General features: G+C 45.1%; 1 protein-coding gene across 1 annotated transcript in view; it reads right to left on the reverse strand.

The window, feature by feature from the left end:
* Window positions 1–1,230: 1,230 nt before the first annotated feature.
* The window catches only part of LOC120917170 (alcohol dehydrogenase 1-like), a 67,047-nt gene continuing 47,666 nt past the window's right edge, over window positions 1,231–20,611 (reverse strand). Inside the window, exons 7-9 of the mRNA XM_040328272.1 lie at window positions 11,772–11,901; window positions 8,198–8,336; window positions 1,231–1,490 (exon numbers count right to left, since the gene is read on the reverse strand). Of these exons, the coding sequence (XP_040184206.1) occupies window positions 1,466–1,490; window positions 8,198–8,336; window positions 11,772–11,901 (294 nt within the window). The 3' untranslated portion in view covers window positions 1,231–1,465. The remainder of the gene's footprint in view (window positions 1,491–8,197; window positions 8,337–11,771; window positions 11,902–20,611) is intronic.

The following is a 20,611-nucleotide window of genomic DNA, read 5'->3' on the forward strand; positions in this document are numbered from 1 at the left end:
GGCACCGTGAGGCGAGGCATGACTAGTAGGAAGGGGGTAGTCTTATACGGCGAGTCGTCTTATACGCCGGCAAATACGGTATGTATGAAAATGTAATTCTATTTTACTTTTCCTAGCATCTGTGTCTATGGATTTGCTAACAAGTTCAAACTCTCTAGGTGCAGGCTCAGTCTCTGTGGAAAGCTTGTGGAAAAGTCATTTAGAGTGGTCCCATGCCATACAAATTTAAAGCTAAGATGTATAGAGTAAGGATTTGCATTTTTTTTAAACTTGATATGGATAACACACACATTTAGGCCCCTTTGACATAGTCGGACCAATCGGTTCCACCTGTCTGTTTTTCAGAGGGACCCGATTGGGCCAATCATTATCCTCTATGGGGAGGCGGATGTCGGCTGACATCCATCTTGCATCCGATTCTACAAAATCCCCTGAAAACAGATGGATGGCGATACGTTCGCCATCCGTCCAGCAGGTCAGATCGGATGGAAACGAACAGGCTGTTCATTTTCTTCCAATCTCCAAATAGAGGAGGTCTCTGCTCAGTGATCGGAGACTGACCTGTCATCCGCCTGCTCAGCAGGGATCAGTGGAGCAATCCCCGCTGAGCAAGTGGAGTCCGCAAAAATGTAACCCCCTCCCCCGTGTGAAAGTGGCCTTAAAAGGCATTGTACACTTTTAAATGTTTTTGTTGTTGTTACTAGGTATTAGTGTAGTTATATTCCTTGGGTTGTCTGTTTTCCTTACCTTGTAATGATTAGCTCACATTTTGTGGATGCAGTTTGTCGTATCATGGCTTATTGATTCCCCTATGTCTCATTTATCTAGCTTGTCCCTATCTCACAAAACAAAGTGTAACTTTCTATTCTGGGTCCCACAGCATCCAGCGCATGCCTGCCATCCACTCTGTGTTGCATCATAAATGTGGACATGCTAATGTGATGAATCAGTAATCTGCCAGTCTGTGTCTGATCTAATTACTGTGTAGCTCACACCTGCACCAGCACTAGACAGAGATCTGGGGATTGTGGGATAGTTTCTTCACTGGAAGTGTCAGATCTCACTACAGACAGAGGTCATGCATTAACCTGTGCAGTACTATGCCGAATACCTTCTACACACAGAAACTGCTGTGAAGATTTACTCTACTATAGGCTGGGCATACAGAGCAACAAATAGCACCACAAAACTACATCTTATTCAGGTAAAAAAAACACAAGGTGCAGATAAGAATGTTTGCAATGCCTTTAATCAAACTTGATCATACACATTTAATCAACATAATTGCAGGCAAAAAAATTATAAACTATAATTTCCTTGACTTCATGAGATTCAAGCCTTTGCTTATGTTTAATATGTTGATAGTATCTTTCTTGTGAAGTGAAGGAAAATAAACAAAATCCAAAAATCAATATATTCCTCATTTAGCCTTCAAAACAGGATCATAAAAAGGGGGTTTTTAAAATCAGAACTGGAGGACTGTGCGTATGCTGCAAGAGAAAAAAAATAAATAAGAAGAGTGAGACTCCTACACACAATAAGCAACTCAAATATTTTAGACATTTAGGAGTAACAACTTTGAATTGTTCTTTAAAGCGGGAGTTCACCCATAAAACAATTTTTTCAAACAATCCACTTAGATGGATGCTCATTTTGTCTAGGGGAATCGGTTGTTTTAAAATATGAGCTGTACTTACCGTTTTCGAGATGCATCTTCTCTGTCGCTTCCGGGTATGGTCTTCGGGAGCGGGCGTTCCTTCTTGATTGACAGTCTTCCGAGAGGCTTCCGACGGTCGCATCCATCGCGTCACTAGTAGCCGAAAGAAGCCGAACGTCGGTGCGGCTCTATACTGCGCCTGCGCATCGACGTTCGGCTTCTTTCGGAAAATTGTGACACGATGGATGCGACCGTCGGAAGCCTCTCGGAAGACTGTCAATCAAAATAGGAACGCCCAGTCCCGCAGCCCATACCCGGAAGCGGCGGAGAAGATGCATCTCGTAAACAGTAAGTACAGCTCATATTTTAAAACAACTAGCCGAGTCCCCTAGACAAAATGAGCATGAAGCTAAGGGTAAAAAGTGTTATGTAAGGGTGAACCCCCGCTTTAATATTGTCATCTATATTCTAAAGGAATATAACAGTAATGTAAATTAATTAATTTTAAACTTGTATAACATTTATTAATTATCAACCTGGATGATCCCTCTGGAAACGAGGAAATCGCTGTGGTAGGCAATGCTACTACAGTGATTGCTGCTAGCTTCTGGCACCCGTGACGAGCGGCTTCCCTGCTGCTTAGTGAACACAGGAGCTTATTTAGCATGTGCACCATCCAGAAAACACTTTGCATTTTCTCAATGAATGCCAAGCACTCTCTGATTGGACAAGGTGGAGATCATGACATCACTGCTCCACCTCTCCTCCTTGTCCAAACAGAAAACGCTTTACATTCAGTGGGGTAATGCAAAGTGTTCTCTGACTGAGCGAACAACTCCCTGTGTTCCCTAAGCAGCAGGGCAGTTGCCCAGCCTGACCCGGAAGCTATCAGTGATTACTTTAGTAGCGGTACATGCTACATTGATTTACTGCTTCCATTGGGTTTGGCCAGGTATGGCACTTACATCGGTCCAAGCTGGAGCAATGTAATTATGCAAAAGCATTCATACCTGCAATTCAGCTTTAACCATTTTTTCCCATAGTGAGTTTATATTGCAATATGATATAATTCAGTGTTGTGATAGTGTGCATTATGTAATGATATTGTTTTATTCATTTTCACTCTTTCCCATCTTATATAATACTAAGCTCCAGACTTTCTATACATCCGCTGCTTATCTGTCTGTTAAGCGTCTCATGAATAAGATAATAATCTCAAGATAATAAGATTTTGGAAGAACAGAAGTACCTCATTGTGCAGACAATCAACTGTGAAGAGAGCTAATATGCCAGTTTCCTAAATCTCCAAATATTTTCCAGATTTTGTTAACAGCTAGGAGTGCCATGGTGAAAAAGACATTGACCATACAATACAAAAAACATTTATGTTCCCCCGTGTGCTGCACTTTTTTTTTATTCTGATAACATGCAGAACATGGGGTTGAGTTTTTTAAAGAAAATACAATGTGCTCTTTGCAAAGTGCAGTTACACTATGTAGGTGTAGCTTAGTAAATGATGTAAAGCTTCACTTTGCAAAGAATACCCAATCACATGCAAGGAAAATAAAAAAGCAGCATTTTTCCTGATGGAAGTCAGAAGTGCTCATTTACTAAGCACTGGAGCAACTGCAGTCTGTTTGCCTTTACTAAATAAACACCTATGTGTGCATATAGCTACACAGTCTTCTATGGTCAATGGCCCATTTAATAGACTGTTTAGCTCTTTCTCTATACACATTTCATATTTACATACCAGGATTTCAGCAATTTCATTAATTACAAACAAAAAATTATGCGCTTGGCCTGTAGTTCAAAGACAACATTAGCATGCACTAAAAAACAAAAATGCCATATATTGCTGTATACCAGACCTTAGATGTTGTGACTGAATTTTTTTTCTTTTCCATTTTTTTTTATTCTCACCTGATGACCCTGGTAATAACACTTTTCCTATCCAATATTCATCAAAAGCCCTGTACACACGATCGGTCCATCCGATGAAAACGGTCTGATGGACCGTTTTCATCGGTTGACCGATGAAGCTCACTGATGGTCAGTCGTGCCTACACACCATCGGTTAAAAAAACGATTGTGTCAGAACGCAGTGACGTAAAACACAACGACGTGCTGAAAAAAAACGAAGTTCAATGCTTCCAAGCATGCGTCGACTTGATTCTGAGCATGCGTGGATTTTTAACCGATGGTTGTGCCTACATAAGGATCGTTTTTTCCCATTGGTTAGGAATCAATTGGTAAAATTTAAAACAAGATTGCTTTTTTTTAACCTATGGATAAATAACCGATGGGGCCCACACAAGATCGGTTTGGTCCGATGAAAACGGTCCATCAGACCGTTCTCATCGGTTTGACCGATCGTGTGTACGCGGCATAACTGTACTGTATTACCTTAAAGTGATTGTAAAGTCTAATTTATTTATTTTTGTTAAAAAATAACAAACATATTATACTTACCTGCTCTGTTGTAGTAGATTTGCACAGAGCAGCCTGAATCCTCCTCTTCTCGGGTCTCTCTTCTGTGCCCCTGGCCCCTCCCTCCTGACGAGTACCCCCCACAGTAAGTAGCTTGTTATGGGGGCACCGAAGCCAAGTCGCTGCTCCATGTGTCTATTCAGACACGGAGCTGCAGCTCACACCTGCCCCCTTTCTCTCCTCACTGGCTGACTGACTTTGATTGACAGCAGCAGGAGCCTGTGCAGCCAAGAAAATCCTACAACATCGCTTGATGTAGATGGGGCTCAGGTAAGTATTAGAAGGGGCTGAGGGGTTGCTGAACACAGAAGGCTTTTTATCTTAATGCTTAGAATGCATTAAGATAGAAAAAAAACTTCTGAATTTACAACCACTTTAAGAGCACTATTGTTACTCTAGGCTGCTCACTCCTATGTGAACTAGCTTACAGATGAGAGTTGGGTAGGGCTGGTAATACTACTTGAGATTTCAGATCAGCAGAGTGTACAATAACTGTTTCTATCAGGATCAACAGTTATTTTTGTGCCTTTTTAGCAAAACACTTGTAACCAATAAAAGAAGTTCATTGTTAGATTATACAAACACTTTAAACACAAACTAATGTATTGTTTTTTTCTGATCTGTGCTGCAATTGTCAGTCCCCATACACATCAAACCTGTTTTCACATGCTGTGTTCTAAAGAGTTCAGAAGTTATTTAAGGTAGACATAGCCACGATCATGTTTCAGCTGGAATATTTTTCCTATGATTAATTTCTGGCTGAAAGTAACAAGCAGCTTGGCTTTCTATTGGCACAAGATGACTAATGTAATTAATGGGCGTTTGATAAGCTATTAAGCTCTTATGAGTGAAGAGCGACTCTTTATACAGAGATGTGTCTAAAGAATTCCCAGGTTCAGCAACTGCTATTAAACAGTATGTCTGGGATTAAGTTAGTGGTGCCAATGGATTAATATTCAGAAAAGTCTGCATCCTGCAAGTTCTAACAATTTAACTGTTATGTTTTTCAATTTAGCTCTAAGGTGACAAGTGTTTAAAAAGGAAGCCATCTCTGCAAAACTGTGAGAAACTTCATTGTTGAACTGTTTTTGATGATGCAAGTACCACGACTGTCACCTATCCTTCAGTGCTTGGTTAGTAACCAACCTGGAACAAGCAAAGGCATAACAAGTATTGGACACCTGACACACACATACATAAGCGCGCGCAGCCTATTGCATTGGGGTGTGCACCTCAAACCAAAGGTCAAACACACGTGCGTCTGTGTATGTATATATATATATATATATATATATATATATATATATATATATATATATATATATATACATATATATACATATATATACACATACACACACAATTGATCAGGCTGGTATGGGTTATAGTGATGATCAGGATGCTGGTATGGGGTATGGCAGTGATCAGGATGCTGATATGGCATTGATCATGGCACTGGTGTGGGGTATAGATATGGGGCATGGCGGTGATCAGAATGTTGGTACGGGGCATAACGGTGATCAGGATGCTGGCACAGGGTATAGCAGTGATCAAGATGCTGGTATGACAGTGAGCAGGGTGCTGGTGTATGGCAGTGATCATGAAATTGGTATGGTGTATGGCATTTTATTGTGATCACTGGTGACACTGGGACAGGTGACAGGTGCTGGATGCATTTGTTATTACACTGGGGCAGTGATCAGGGACACTGGGGCAGCCTGGCACTGCAGTCTGTGAGTGTACATTCAGTTTGAAAGGCTACTGTACACTTACCGACTGCAGCAATAGTTCTCTCTGCTCTCACAAAGAGAGCAGAGAGAACCAATGCTTGCTTTTAGTTTGCATTATTTACTTTGTGATTGCTGTGTGATTGCTGTGATTGGACAGCAGTCACATGGTACAAGACCAGCGGTAATGTGATTCACTGTGTCCAGGCCACACATCGATCGCAGGGCACTCAGTTGCACGCTTTGTGAGCCATGCAGAAGTCTCCAATGCAGTGGGGCACATGGGGGCCGATTCCTCTCTCCTGCCACCTCTCTATTACCATAGATAGATTCATGCATTGCATGAATCTATCTATGGTTGCCGCTGCCACCCCCTATTCAGGTGCCTGGCCCCTTTTCGGGCACCGGGAGCCTGAATTACAGTGGCAGGGTATTTTTTTTTTACGAAAAATATGTAGAAGAATACATATCGGCCTAAACTGAGGAAAAAAAAAAAATGTATATATTTTTTGGGGGGATATTTATTACAGCAAAAAGTAAAAAATATTATTTTTTTCAAAATCGTCGCTCGCTCTATTTTTGTTTATAGCGCAAAAACTAAAAACCGCAGAGGTGATCAAATACCACCAAAAGAAAGCTCTATTTGTGGGAAAAAAAGGACGCCAATTTTGTTTGGGAGCCACGTCGCGCGACCGCGCAATTGTCAGTTAAAGCGACGCAGTGCCGAATCGCAAAAAGTGCTCTGGTCTTTGACCAGCAATATGGGCCGGTGGTTAATACGGAATCTGACTTTGATCCGGCTTCAGAAAAAAAGTAGTGCACAAACTACTTTGAAGTCGGCATGACTTAAAGTGGTGCCAATATGAATGGTAGTCATTCAAAATCATGGAGAATGACTTGTCATGCGATTTTGCAGTCCAAAATTGTGCAAAGGGGGGCTTAGACTGTAACTCAAGTCAGGGCGAGTACAGTTGGTCCTTCTAATGCCCCGTATACACAATCAAAATTTCGTTGGGATAAACTCCAACTGATTTTTTTTCCATTCAAGCTGTCCTGCATACACATTGTCACACCAAATTCTGACCGTCCAAAACGCGGTGACGTACAACAATACGACGAGTCGAGAGAAATTAGGTTCAATGCTTCCGAGCATGCGTCGACTTGATTCTGAGCATGCATGTTTTTTACACTTTATTGGAGTGCGGCTGTCCATCATCTCCTCCCTTTTACTTATATTTTTTTCCCTGTCGGAGTTCCATACAGACAAACAGAATTTCCGATAGAATTATTTTTTCATCGGAAAAAAAGAGAACATGTTCTCTTTCTAAGTCCGTCGGAATTTCCGATGTAAAAACTCCGATGGAACACACACACGTCTGAGTTTTTCCATCGGAAATTCTGATTGTGTGTACAAGGCACTAATGTTGAACTACCTCAACAGGGATTCTGCCCCATGAAGTGCCTTTGGCAATAGCTGATTACATCCACATGGTTGTGGGGTGTTTGTCTCTCATGCCTTGTCTCTCTAGACTTCTCCCCTCCTGATATTTGTATGAACATGAAATTAATCCATTGCGCCACTACAGGAAGGCTTTGTCTAAAAGGGGGTCTAACACCAATTACATAATTTCCTATTATCACACAATTTTGTGACAAAGCCACTTAGTGGCAGACTAGACAAATGCAAGTGCTTACAAGTAGCACAATTAAGCCTAACTGGGCCAGGTAAATTTACAGGAATAAGTCTGTGTTTAGGGGCTTAAAAAGCCACCTACTGACTGAATAGAGCATTATTCCATATTTCATATTTGCCTGAATGAAAAAAACGAAAACAAAATCTCTCTGAACCACAGTAATTGAGTGACCACGAGAGAGCATAGGAACATAGGGGTTGATTTACAAAAGGCAAATTGACTTTGTAAAGTGCATTTGCATTCTACAAGTGCAGTTTCTCCAGAGCTTAGTAAATGAAAATACCCAATCACATGCAAAGAAAATAAAAAAACAGCATTTTTTCCTGCACATGATTGGATGATTGAAGTTAGCAGAGCTTCTCCTCATTTACTAAGCTCTGGGGCAACTGCACTTTGCAAAGTGAACAGTCTATTTGCCTTTAGTAAATCAACCCCCAAGTGTATGCTGTGCAAGGTGCAAGGGTTCTATGCAGTATGTAAACACACACATACACACAATACAGTGCAGTGCATGCACTCTATACAGGTTTTCCAGCTAATGTGTGTTATAAGTAAAGCACAAAAGACCTAAGTGTGCACTTACACGTTATCAAATTCTTTCAACAGATTATTTGAAATTGGTAAATTACCTTTCCCCTTTATGCAAAAGCTCAAATCCTTTGTTTACTTCAGTAAAAGGCAATCTGTGAGTTATCAAAGCATCCAGGTTGAACTTTTCTGATATTAAATCTGATACAAGTTGAGGAACACAATCCTTGCTCTTAAAACCTAGAGAAGAAAAAAAAATGTGATAATGATGACTTTCGATATTCTCACATCATATACTCAGGAACAATCAAACAATCAATAAGGTTGTATATATGCCCTTCCAGTAATGGTTAACACATAACAGTTACAGGGAAAAAGGCATATCCCCTATATCCACTGAAGATACTGGTTATGGGGAAATGTGCTGGATGGGGTTCGGCATGTGACTTCATCACGCATGCCAGCCGGGGACCTGGCGGCGTGTTCCTATTGTTATGCCGATATTGTACAGCTTCTTGTAAGTGCTTATGACAGAGAACTCACACAGCAAGTGCTCATCCTCACGCAGCTGCTAACCTCCATTCCGCTAACATCAATGACACAGAAAGTGCCCATCCTCATGCAGCAGCTGCTAATCTCCGTTCTGCTAACGCCAATGCGCATGTGTGGAATCTTAGAGAGCGACAAACGGGGTTCAGAATGGGCATGCGGAATGGAGTATCATGCGAACATGTGTATGCTAGTGCGCATGCGTGCGCTTCCACAAATTCTGTACCGAGCTGACTCTGGCTTGGATTTTGACCACATCTCTGTCTCCTGATTGTGTACCTCACTGCCAGCCTGTTGCCGACTCCTACCAGTTCCTGACTCTTCTGTTGATCCTGATCTGGTCCCAGCTGAACAACCTGGTGTTCAGTCCTTACAGGAATTCCTGTATCTTCAAGTTCCAGCCTTTGACCTGCAGGCACCTACACCCTTTCGCTGCACCTGCACTTCCTGTATCCATCACCAGGGGTGCTAGGGCCGGAACTGTGCAAGAGGCCACCCTCATCCTCTCGGACTCCGCTGTAACGTACGGGACAGCTTATACTTTTATTAAAAATTAGCGGTTTTGAAGATACTGCACTACGGCATCACTTTCTTTGTCTTAATTGCTTTTGTGAAGCGCATCCCACTTAGGTGGTGGAGGAGCAGTAGGCTGGAGGTATTGGTGTTGAGGGGCATTCAGATCTCTTTGCAGGATCTGAATACAAGAAGCCTATTAATCCCTTGGGTGGAGTGATCTTTCAGCACCTTTCCTCCTGTGGCACCGAGTCATTTAATCCCTCTTATTTTGGAAGTTGGTCGCCTGATTTCTTCATTTATTTGGACTTCTATTTGATTTGGATATTTTATTATTTGGATTCATTTCACTGTATCCGTTAAGTTCATTTCACTTCTGCACTGTTTGAATCATACAAGTGCTTACTTGCTCCGGTGTAACGAGTGCTCCTGATTCAGGAACCTCGTTACACCGAATGCAGCCTAGGATGTGACAAACATAAGCCTCCTTATGCCTTCACATCCCAGGCTGCATTCTTGCGTTGGCCGCTAGGGGGCGCGGCCTTTGTGATCGGCGTGTAGTATGCAAATTGCATACTACCACCGATTCACAAAAGTTGCGCGGGCCCTGCGTACGCAAGGTACGGAGTTTCCGTACGGCGCCTTTAGCATAAGGTTGCTCCTGCTAATAGCAGGCGCAGCCAATGCTAAAGTATAGCTGCGCCTCCCGCTCGCGACGTTCAAATTTCACGTCGTTTACGTAAGTGAACCGTGAATGGCGCTGGACGCCATTCACGTTCACTTACAAGCAAATGACGTCCTTGCGACGTCATTTGCCGCAATGCACGTCGGGAAAGTTTCCCGACGGAGCATGCGCTGTTCGCTCGGCGCGGGAGCGCGCCTAATTTAAATGATTCCCGCCCCCGGCGGGATCATTTACATTAGGCAGCCTTGCGCCCGGCTGCTTAGCATATTGCCCGCGCAATTTACGGAGCAACTGCTCCGTGAATCGCGGGCAAAGCGCAATATTTGCGTGGGCGCAGAGAAAAAAATTTGCTCTTTGCCCACGCAAATATTGCGCGATTCTACTTGAATCTGGGCCAGTATATATTTGTTTTTTTAGGATATTATTGATTGCACTTTTTTTTTTCATTTATTGCACAGCTATTAGCACAGTATTTTAATATATCTTTTGCCATTGTTTGTTTCACATTTGCATATGATTTAAAGGGAGGGCAGACTTATTTTTTGGTTAAAAAGCATTTTTATGTACATTTCCAGATATCTTGTGTACATACAGTATTTATTGTATCTATTCAGTACTTTTCAATAGTACCTGTCTCTATTACCTCTATTGTTAACCCTGGGTTTCAAAATCCAGAAGTGAGTTGTAAAGTATATTTATAGGCAAAACTTTTGGTTAGTAGAAGATCGTTAGAACCCCTGTCAGGCTTTTAGGGCCAGATTCACAAAAGAGATACGACGGCGTATCTCCTGATACGCCGTCGTATCTCTGTTTCTATCTATGCGACTGATTCATAGAATCAGTTACGCATAGATATCCCTAAGATCCGACAGGTGTAATTGTTTTACACTGTCGGATCTTAGGATGCAGTACCGCGGCCGCCGCTGGGGGGAGTTCGCGTCGTAAATCAGCGTCGGGTATGCAAATTAGGAGTTACGGCGATCCACTACGGATTTTCGCGTTTGCTAAGTCGCCGCTAGTCTAGTTTCCCGTCGCAAAGTTAGTCGTCGTTTTTGGTGCCTTAACTTTACACAGCAATCGTATTGCTGTATAAAGTATGGCCGTCGTTCCCGCGTCGAAATTTAAAAATCAACTAATTTAAATGGCACACGCCCATTTGAATTGGCCCGCCTTGCGCCAGGCATATTTACGATACACCGCCGCAAGTTTCCAGGTAAGTGCTTTGTGGATCGGGCACTAAAACTGGAAACGTTACACGGCCGCAAATGTATGTGAATCTGGCCCTTAATGTCTGTACTGTTGAACAGATTTGCCTTCACTTTTAGCCCTGGAGATGCAACAGAAAGAAAATCACCCAAAGTAAGGACAATGCCCGTTAGACAGCTGTTATTGTCATGGGGTTAATTTACCCAGAAGCAGCAATAAAACTCTGGCACAGGTTCCAACCCATCCACATTCTATCTTAAAAATGAAAAAAAAAAAAAGACTTACCCTGAAGCCTCGTACACACGACCGAGAAACTCGACGGGCGAAACACATCGTTTTGCTCGTCGAGTTCCTTGTTAGGCTGTCGAGGATCTCGGCGAGCCAAATTTCCCCATTACCGTCGAGGAAAAGAAGACATGCTCTCTTTTTGGCTCAACGAGATCCTCGACAGTTTCCTCATCGAAAAGTGTACACACGACCGGTTTTGTCTGCAAAAAAAAAAAGCCAGCAAGTTTCTTGCTGGTTTTCGCTGAGAAACTCGGTCGTGTGTAAGAGGCTTTACGCATTTTTTAATCTTAGTCCTTTTTAACTTTTCTTTTATAAATATTTTCTAAACATAGTTCTCTTACTGCTGAATGATTCACAGTAAATTGGAATTACAGACTGTCAAAAGTCCTTTAGATCACATAAAATAAATATTAATTGAATTAAATTTCCATCACCTCCAAATATAGCGCCTTTTAAAGTGCGTCCCATTAGAAGTATCATTGGGTTAAATGAGATTTCTTCAGCTGATACTCCAATAATAACTGTAGTGCCAGAGCCAGCATAAGTGGACAATATTGCAGAAACCTAAAACAAACAATATAGAGATTACTACTTTACATTCAATTTAGCTATAATACAATTTAACACTGAAAATATTTTATGCAAAAAAATTAAAACTACTCTTGCTGTGGCGCTCCCGCTGCAACGTTAGGGTTAAATGCAAATTTTGTGCCTAGGGTAGCTTTAAAAGCAGTATTTACTTCTCTTGTACCTCATCCCTCTTGGAGTCGATGCTCAACTTGTTCCTCCAGCACTTTGGGTTGTGGACAGGCTCTCAGCATGCTGACTCACAATGCAGGACTGCCGGTCCTAAATTGTATGTGATGTCAGAAAAATTGTACCCTTACAACGAGTCCCGCTCCCCACTGCAAGGGTTAATGGCTTTTTTTTCCTAGAGGGTGATGAATAAGGTGATGTGGTTATCTTATTCATGATTGATGCAGGATTGCTCCTTTTAATGCAACGGGTCCCTGGATCCCCCTTTCTGCATGTAACTCTCTGACATCATCCCATACAATGCAGGTTCAGCAGACCTACATTATATTGGAGGAGGCCTAGGGCCCGGCCACATTCTGAAGCATAGAAAAGTGGAACAGAGTGCTGGGGGAGTGAAGAATAAGGTAGGTATATTACCTTATTGAATAAATATGTGATGTGTCACCGGAGCAAAAATAATATTTATATTGGTTGTATACTAAAGATCTGCTGCAGTACTGTGTACACCTCAAAAGAATAAAGGGCCAGATCCACAAAAACCTGACGTAACTTAAAAAATCCAATTTAAGTTACACTGCCTTAAAGTTTCTACCTAAGTGCCTGATCCACAAAGCACTTATCTAGAAATTTCAGGCTGTGTAACTAAAATTCCGCCGGCGCAAGGCGTTCCTATTCAAATGGGGCGAGTCCCATTTAAATGAGGCGCGCTCCCGCGCCGGCCGTACTGCGCATGCGCGCCGGCCGTACTGCGCATGCGCGAAGTTACGTTACGCCGAGTTTTGAGGATCGCGACGGCTTAAAGTTGCGTCGGGGATAAAAAAAATGACAGCGGCATGCATTCCTGAGGGAGAACTCCATGCCCATTTTCAAAGAAAAAAACGGCATGGGTTCCCCCCCCAGGAGCATACCAGGCCCTTAGGTCTGGCATGGGTTGTAAGGAGACCCCCCCACGCCGAAAAATTGACGTAGGGGGTCCCCCTACAATCCATACCAGACCCGTATCCAAAGCACGCTACCCGGCCGGCCAGGAAGGGAGTGGGGACGAGCGAGCGCCCCCCCCCTCCTGAGCCGTGCCAGGCCGCGTGCCCTCAACATGGGGGGGTTGGGTGCTCTGGGGCAGGGGGGCGCACTGCGGGCCCCCCCACCCCAGAGCACCCTGTCCCCATGTTGATGAGGACAGGACCTCTTCCCGACAACCCTTGCCATTGGTTGTCGGGGTCTGCGGGCGGAGGCTTATCGGAATCTGGGAGTCCCCTTTAATAAGGGGGCCCCCAGATACCGGCCCCCCACCCTAAGTGAATGGATATGGGGTACATCGTACCCCTATCCATTCACCTGTAGGCAAAAAGTAAAATGTAGTAAACACACAACACAAGGCTTTTTAAAATAGTTTATTATTCTGCTCCGGAGGCCCCCCCTGTCTTCGTTATTAGCTCAATTACCAGGGGGGGCTTCTTCTTCCGCTCTCCGGGGGTCTTCTCCGCTCTCCGGGGGTCTTCTCCGCTCTCCGGGGGTCTTCTCCGGACTCCGGGGGGCTTCTTCCATCTTCTCCCCTCTTCCGCTCTTGACTCGGCGAACCCCGGTTCTTCTTCAGCTCTCCGGTGCCTTCTTCTTCAGCGCTGGCTGCCTGCTATGTTTGTGTGTTAGCTCGATTTCAAACAGGCAGCCGGCGCGGTCTTCTGTGGCGTCATCTTCTCTTCTGGTCTTCTGTTCTTCCGATGTTGCCTCGTCGCCTGTTGTCGCTGTAATGATGGAAGCGCGCCTTGCATCACATTTATATAGGCATCACCGTCCCATCATGCTCCGGTAGGTACCCACCTGGTAATTGTGCTAATAACGAAGACAGGGGGGCCTCCGGAGCAGAATAATAAACTATTTTAAAAAGCCTTGTGTTGTGTGTTTACTACATTTTACTTTTTGCCTACAGGTGAATGGATAGGGGTACGATGTACCCCATATCCATTCACTTAGGGTGGGGGGCCGGTATCTGGGGGCCCCCTTATTAAAGGGGACTCCCAGATTCCGATAAGCCTCCGCCCGCAGACCCCGACAACCAATGGCAAGGGTTGTCGGGAAGAGGTCCTGTCCTCATCAACATGGGGACAGGGTGCTCTGGGGTGGGGGGGCCCGCAGTGCGCCCCCCTGCCCCAGAGCACCCAACCCCCCCATGTTGAGGGCACGCGGCCTGGCACGGCTCAGGAGTGGGGGGGGCGCTCGCTCGTCCCCACTCCCTTCCTGGCCGGCCGGGTAGCGTGCTTTGGATACGGGTCTGGTATGGATTGTAGGGGGACCCCCTACGTCAATTTTTCGGCGTGGGGGGGTCTCCTTACAACCCATGCCAGACCTAAGGGCCTGGTATGCTCCTGGGGGGGAACCCATGCCGGTTTTGTTTTTTACAAATTGCCGTGGAGTTCTCCCTCGGGAAAGCATATCAAATGCCGTCGCTGGAATGGGCCTTTACAAGGTGTGACTAACTTTACACTTTGTAGAACGAGCCCTAATTTTACACTTGCAAAATAACACTTACGGCGCAAAAAGGAAGCTAGAAAGCTTTGTGGATCGCCTTAAGTGCTAATTTGCATACTAGCAACGGCATTTCGACTCGAAATGCCCCCAGCGGCGGATGCGGTACTGCATCCTAAAATTAGGCAGTGTAATTCAATTACACATGCCGGATCTTCTGTGTAACTTTGGAAAAAGCCTTTTGAGGATCGTTTCCAAAGTTACACACAGACTGAACAGCAGTTAAGTCGGAGTATCTCTTTTGAGGATAACCCCCAAAGTGTAAAGTCCTTCCAGCAGTGCCGAGCGAAAGACGCTCACCAGTGTGTGGATCCCTTCGGCCAGCGTGTGCACCACGCCACCGTAGGCATGCGGGTCAACGGCAGGAGGTGACGTATTCCCTCCAACGTGCTATCCAGAAACATCTACGCGTTTCGCAATCCACATTGCTTCATCAGGACGATGCAGAGGCTTCTGGAGGCGCATGGCTACGGAGGCGTAGAACGCACACCGGCCAAAGGGATCCCGAGACTGGTGAGCGTCTTTCGCTCGGCACTGCTGGAAGGACTTGGTGCTGGTCTGGGGGCACCGAACCTTGTGAGTGAGATCTTATTTTTATATTTTATAATAAACTAATTTGGACATATTATGCTATGATTAATCCCTTTTCTTAGAACAACTAGAAACCGTCAGGAACCTTATGTGTGTATTGGTGGAGGAGGATTGCGCATTGGCTGTGAGGAGAGGAGAGACCCACCTATAACCTACAGGCGTATTTTAAATATAGTTCTGGTGAGTGCCCATTTCAGAAGTTAGTGACGGTGGCACGTTATGGTGGAACAGTAGTCACATATTTATTTTCACAACAAGGAGCAATATTGGACTTTTTATTGGATTTTCTTTATAACATTGGACTTGCTTTGGATCATTGTACTTTCTTTATAGACACAATTTAACAATTTTATTAATTTAATCTTTATTTAATATTTATTTTTCATCCACACGGGTATTTGGTATATGGCATTATGGATACGTTTTTTGTATAATTATATTGGGATCACCATCGCAAAAAATAAGGTTGCAGGATTGGCACAGTAACACATTTGTTCACATATATTACCTTATTCATCATCCCCTAGGAAAAAAAAACAGTTAATCCATGACATGGGGAGAGGAACCACTGAAAGGATAAAAGGTTTTCCTTTCTCGAAGTTTAACTTTAACATTCAGCAAATTTAGTATCTCCTGTAAAAGCTTGTTCCAGCTTTAGTTTTAAAACCCATATCACATTTTTGTAGCTATCTGTGTCCCCAATGGAAAGATTCACCCTGTCTAGAAATTGATGGTAAACCCAACATTTCACTGGAATTGCACGTAAAGGTTAATCTTTAGGAATGGGTGGATGGTTCGGGCTGAGCATAAGTTTGGCCTGAACATCGCCTGCTCAGGTGTTTGCTGAACACCCAAATTCTATATATGCTTGGCAGGACGTTCACCCGCGGAGCAGGGATGTCTTAATAGCATCATGGGCCCCTGGGCAAAGTAATGCTCTGGGGCCCCTACAATGGAGGCAGCGCAGGAAAACATCAAGTAGGTAAGAGGCAGACGAGCAGAGCTTCCCCTTTTGGGTGGAGCTCCGCAATAATTACATGAACGATCATTCTGTACAGCAAAGAAACAGTGGGAAAATACTACATACATAAAGTAACAAAGCTGTCCTGTGCATATAATATATCTGCTAGATTGATGCCTCCCCAGCACTATGGCCCCTCTACAGCCCAGATATCCCCCCGGCACTCTGACCCCTCTACACCCCAGATATCCCCCCGGAACTCTGACCCCTCTACACCCCAGATATCCCCCCAGCACTCTGACCCCTCTACATCCTAGATATACCCCCAGCACTATGGCTCCTCTACACCCCAGATATCCCCTGGCATTCTGACCCCTCTACACCCCAGATATCCCCCCAGCACGCTGACCCCTCTACTTCCTCGATATCCCCCCCGCACTATGGCCTCTCTACACCCCAGATATCCCCCCAGCACTCTGACCCCTCTACACCCTAGATATCCCCCCAGCACTCTGACCCCTCTACATCCCAGATATCCCACCGACACTCTGACCCCTCTACATCCTAGATATCCCCCAGCACTCTGACCCCTCTACATCCTAGATATCCCCCCAGCACTCTGACCCCTCTACGCCCCAGATATCCCCCCGGCACTCTGACCCCTCTACACCCCAGTTTTCCCCCCGGTACTCTGACCCCTCTACACCCCAGATATCCTCCCGGCACTCTGCCCCCTCTACACCCTAGATATCTCCCCGGCACTCTGACCCCTCTACACCCCAGATATCACCCGGCACTGTAACCATATACCATAAGATACCCCTTGTATTGTGACCCCACTACATTCCTGATACCCCTACACTGTGGCCTCTTTACATCCCTGATACGTCTACACATCCCTGATACCTCTAGCACCCAAGCTACCCCAAGCATTGCTACCTCCTATACACCCCAGATCCACCCCTGAGCATTGTTTTCCCCCATACACCCTTTATATCCCCCAGCACTATTATTCCATCCATGTAGTACCCCCTTTCCAGTGGAGATACAGTGCATGTAAACTTTTATCTCTGTGTCCATCTCCAGCACTGGACTCTCCTATACCAATCAAGCAGGCAAGAGGGGAGGAGCAAGGAGCATCCCTCCAGGCATTCCAAACCTTTTGGTGCAAACAGTGCTGGACAGCTGGGCTCACCATGACACTATCCACAATGCTACTTCCGCAGGTGCTGCTACTTTCCCAGTGCTCAGCAGCTCCCACTCCAGCTCTTACCCCACAGCCTTAGATTCCCGAGCATTCAAGCTGCATTGGGGGGGGGGGGGGGTCAGAGCATCACTGGTGCTCCGGCCCTGCCCCTCTCTGCTGGCTGTGAAATAATAGGTATCGTTCTGCACAACACACCGCTGCCAGCCTGCCTCCCCTATGTATCCATCAATCTCAGTGTCATCATGGGGCCCCCAATTTCGTGGGCAGCTTGGGTTTAATGACCGTCTGCTTTGGGGAAAGTGCAGGGGCCCCCATGCAGCTGGGGCCCCTGGGCTGTGCCCAGGTGTGCCCTCACACTAAGACAGCCCTGCCGCCGAGTGCACAGTCAATAGTTTGTTAAGGAGCAGGGCCGGAAAGCCAGTCACCGCGTCCTGAAAGTGTAATTGAGAACAAAAACATTCCCCTCTGGGTGATCTATGTACATTGTTATTCTGATGAAATCCATGTGTGTTTGTCTGTATCCATGTGGGAAAGTGAGTCTAATGGGAGTAGTTTCATCATTATCAGCTGTGTACCTGCAGGGCAAGCAGAGCGTTTTCTTTTTTTCCGGGTCCAGTGGTGCGGCAGACGTCTTGATTGATGATGGATCTACATCAGGGGATATTGTTTTATATTTTTTAAATAAAGGAAATGACAAAAACTGCCTCCTGTCTTAATTTTTTTGATACTTTTTTTGGTGAAAAATAACCTCTACTCATTCACACAGGGGGCGGTATCTGGGGGGCCCCCCTTGTCAAAGGGGGCTTCCAGATACCCATAAGCAGAGCCCCCCTGCCCCAAAGCAGCCCCCCCCCATGTTGAAGGCATGTGACCTGGTATGGTTCAGGAGGGGGAGCACTCGCTCATCCTGACAGGCTGCGTGCTCGTATAAAGGTCTTGTATGGATTTTGGTGTGGGGTTTCCCTTAAAATCCATACCAGACCCAAAGGGCTTGGTATGCATGGGTGAGGCACAGGGTTTTTGTTTTGTTTTTTAATTTTTTTTGTTGTATTGCCGGCAATGGCTTGCAGCCGCAAAACTGTTTAAATGTAAATGTATTTTTTTTTTCTTTACAAATGTCAGTTTTTCTGCAGTAGGTTCTATACATGGTACAGATGCGCCAATTTATAGGCAGACTAAGGGGACCCCCAGGTACTACTGTATATGTAGCACTACCCCCGAAGGAGCTGCTGGTTTGTTTTGGGTGGCACGTTACCTCTGTATCTCCGCCGTCTAGGGTACTGGATGAGAGCTGCAATAAAGTCAATGTCCACACGACCGGTGTCTTTTCAGTGCTTTTATTACCCAATGGGGTAAAATAGTGAAATTAGTAGAAGGTGAAGGGATAGCAGAATGGAAGATACCAAATTCAGGTGTAACTGGATACGGAAACAGTCCTGCTTCCAACGACAACTTTCGTCGCCACTCTAGCAAGAGTGGGTAAAGTGCATCAGGATAGGCCCCAATCTCAACCTAGCAGCCAGAGTGTCACTCGGAAACTTTCGGGTAAAGTCCTTGCCAAGACCTTCCCAAAGATGGAGATGGTTTTGGTCCAAAATCCCTCTTGACTGGATTCAGCACCCTGATCTCCTTCTAACAGCTGCAGTTAAATCCGGGACTGATAGGTGACCAACGTCCAGCCTCTCAGAACCAAAGTGTCCTTTGATGAGAAGATATGCCTCTCCTGAAACACCAGCCTCGTGCTCGGTATCCCCCGGACAGGCTCCTCATCGGTCGGCTTCCTCCCACTGGACGGACAGCTCAGGACCACTCTCAAACTGGGGACCCAGTCGACTACTGGGCCCACAAGGCAGATTAGTTGCTCCAAACCAATGTGGTCCCGGAACCAGGAACACTGTGACACACGCACACCCCGGTCAGGAGGGCCATTTGCAGGGGTGTGGTGGGATGGCTGCCCAGATGGTGGGCGCAAACGAGAGACCCTGAACCAATGGCGTCTGCCCTTTAAATACCCCTCCTGATAGGCTGCTGGGGAGAAATATCCAACTACACTTGACCCCACTGCTGCCACCTGACAGCCTGGGGCGGGACTCATTCCCCAGGCAACGACAGTTTGCACAGTCAGTACAGCCAAAGCTGGAGCAGAGGCCCTAAATTTAACCAAATTACAGGTTCAGATCCAACTAACTCTCTGAACTCCCTCTAAATTTACAATAGCATCGGCTCTGAAAGTAGCCAGGCGCTACACACTCCCCCCACTTAAACAGACACTGTCCTCAGTGTCAAAACAAAAAGGAGTATCAATCCTGGACGCCTACCTGAATCTGCTTAAACAGTATAGTAGAGGAAAAGAGAAAGGTAGAGGATAAACATCACAATGTTTGCAATTCACATAGCAGTACAATTGACAATAATATTCCTAACTATCTAGTCTGCCCTATTCTCCGACATTCTTGATAGTAGATCAACAGGACCTGAAGAACAGAAACAGAAAATACACACAAAATATCACCATATTTACATTTACTAGGGGTGAATGAAGCTGCACCTTTCTACAGCAAAGGCGAAACCTCCTTTCTCCCCCTAGGAGCATTCAAAGAACTAAGTGCTAAACTGTTGTGGAAGTTTAGAGGCCAACGAAAATAACAAAGTCTCTCTTAATAGAAAGTTATGGAACACTGCCCTCTAGCGACAGCATTTCCAATGAGTAAGTGCATGAATATCTCTCATTGAACATAGAACATAGAACATATTGGGAAAAAAAACTCCCCTTCTTCTTTACTTGAGTATTGAAGTTTGGTGCGAGTTTGGTGCCAAACTCGCCCTACGTCTCACGCAGGGATGGTTAACTCCTCCCACTCCGTTCTTTTCTGGGCACGTTGCTGGTACACATCACTCCGCTGCACGTGGAAGTCCTCTGGAACCCTAGTCTAACTGACTAAACATCTTATTCCCCCCAAAGTCTTATGCCGCGTACACACCATCATTTTTCGGCATGTAGAAAAAAAGTATTTTTTTCCAACTTCATCATTAAAACGATGTTGCCCACACGATAGTTTTTTTAAAAATGCTCTAGCAAAGCGTGGTGACGTACAACACGTACAATGGCGCTATAAAGGGGAAGTTCCATGCGAATGATGCCACCCCTGGGGCTGCTTTAGCTGATTCCCTGTTAGTAAAAGACGATTTGTGCTTTTCTGTCTGTTACAGCGTGATGAATGTGCCTGCTCCATTAC

Source organism: Rana temporaria, chromosome 1, assembly GCF_905171775.1.
Source record: "Rana temporaria chromosome 1, aRanTem1.1, whole genome shotgun sequence".
In the NCBI taxonomy this organism is placed as follows: domain Eukaryota; kingdom Metazoa; phylum Chordata; class Amphibia; order Anura; family Ranidae; genus Rana; species Rana temporaria.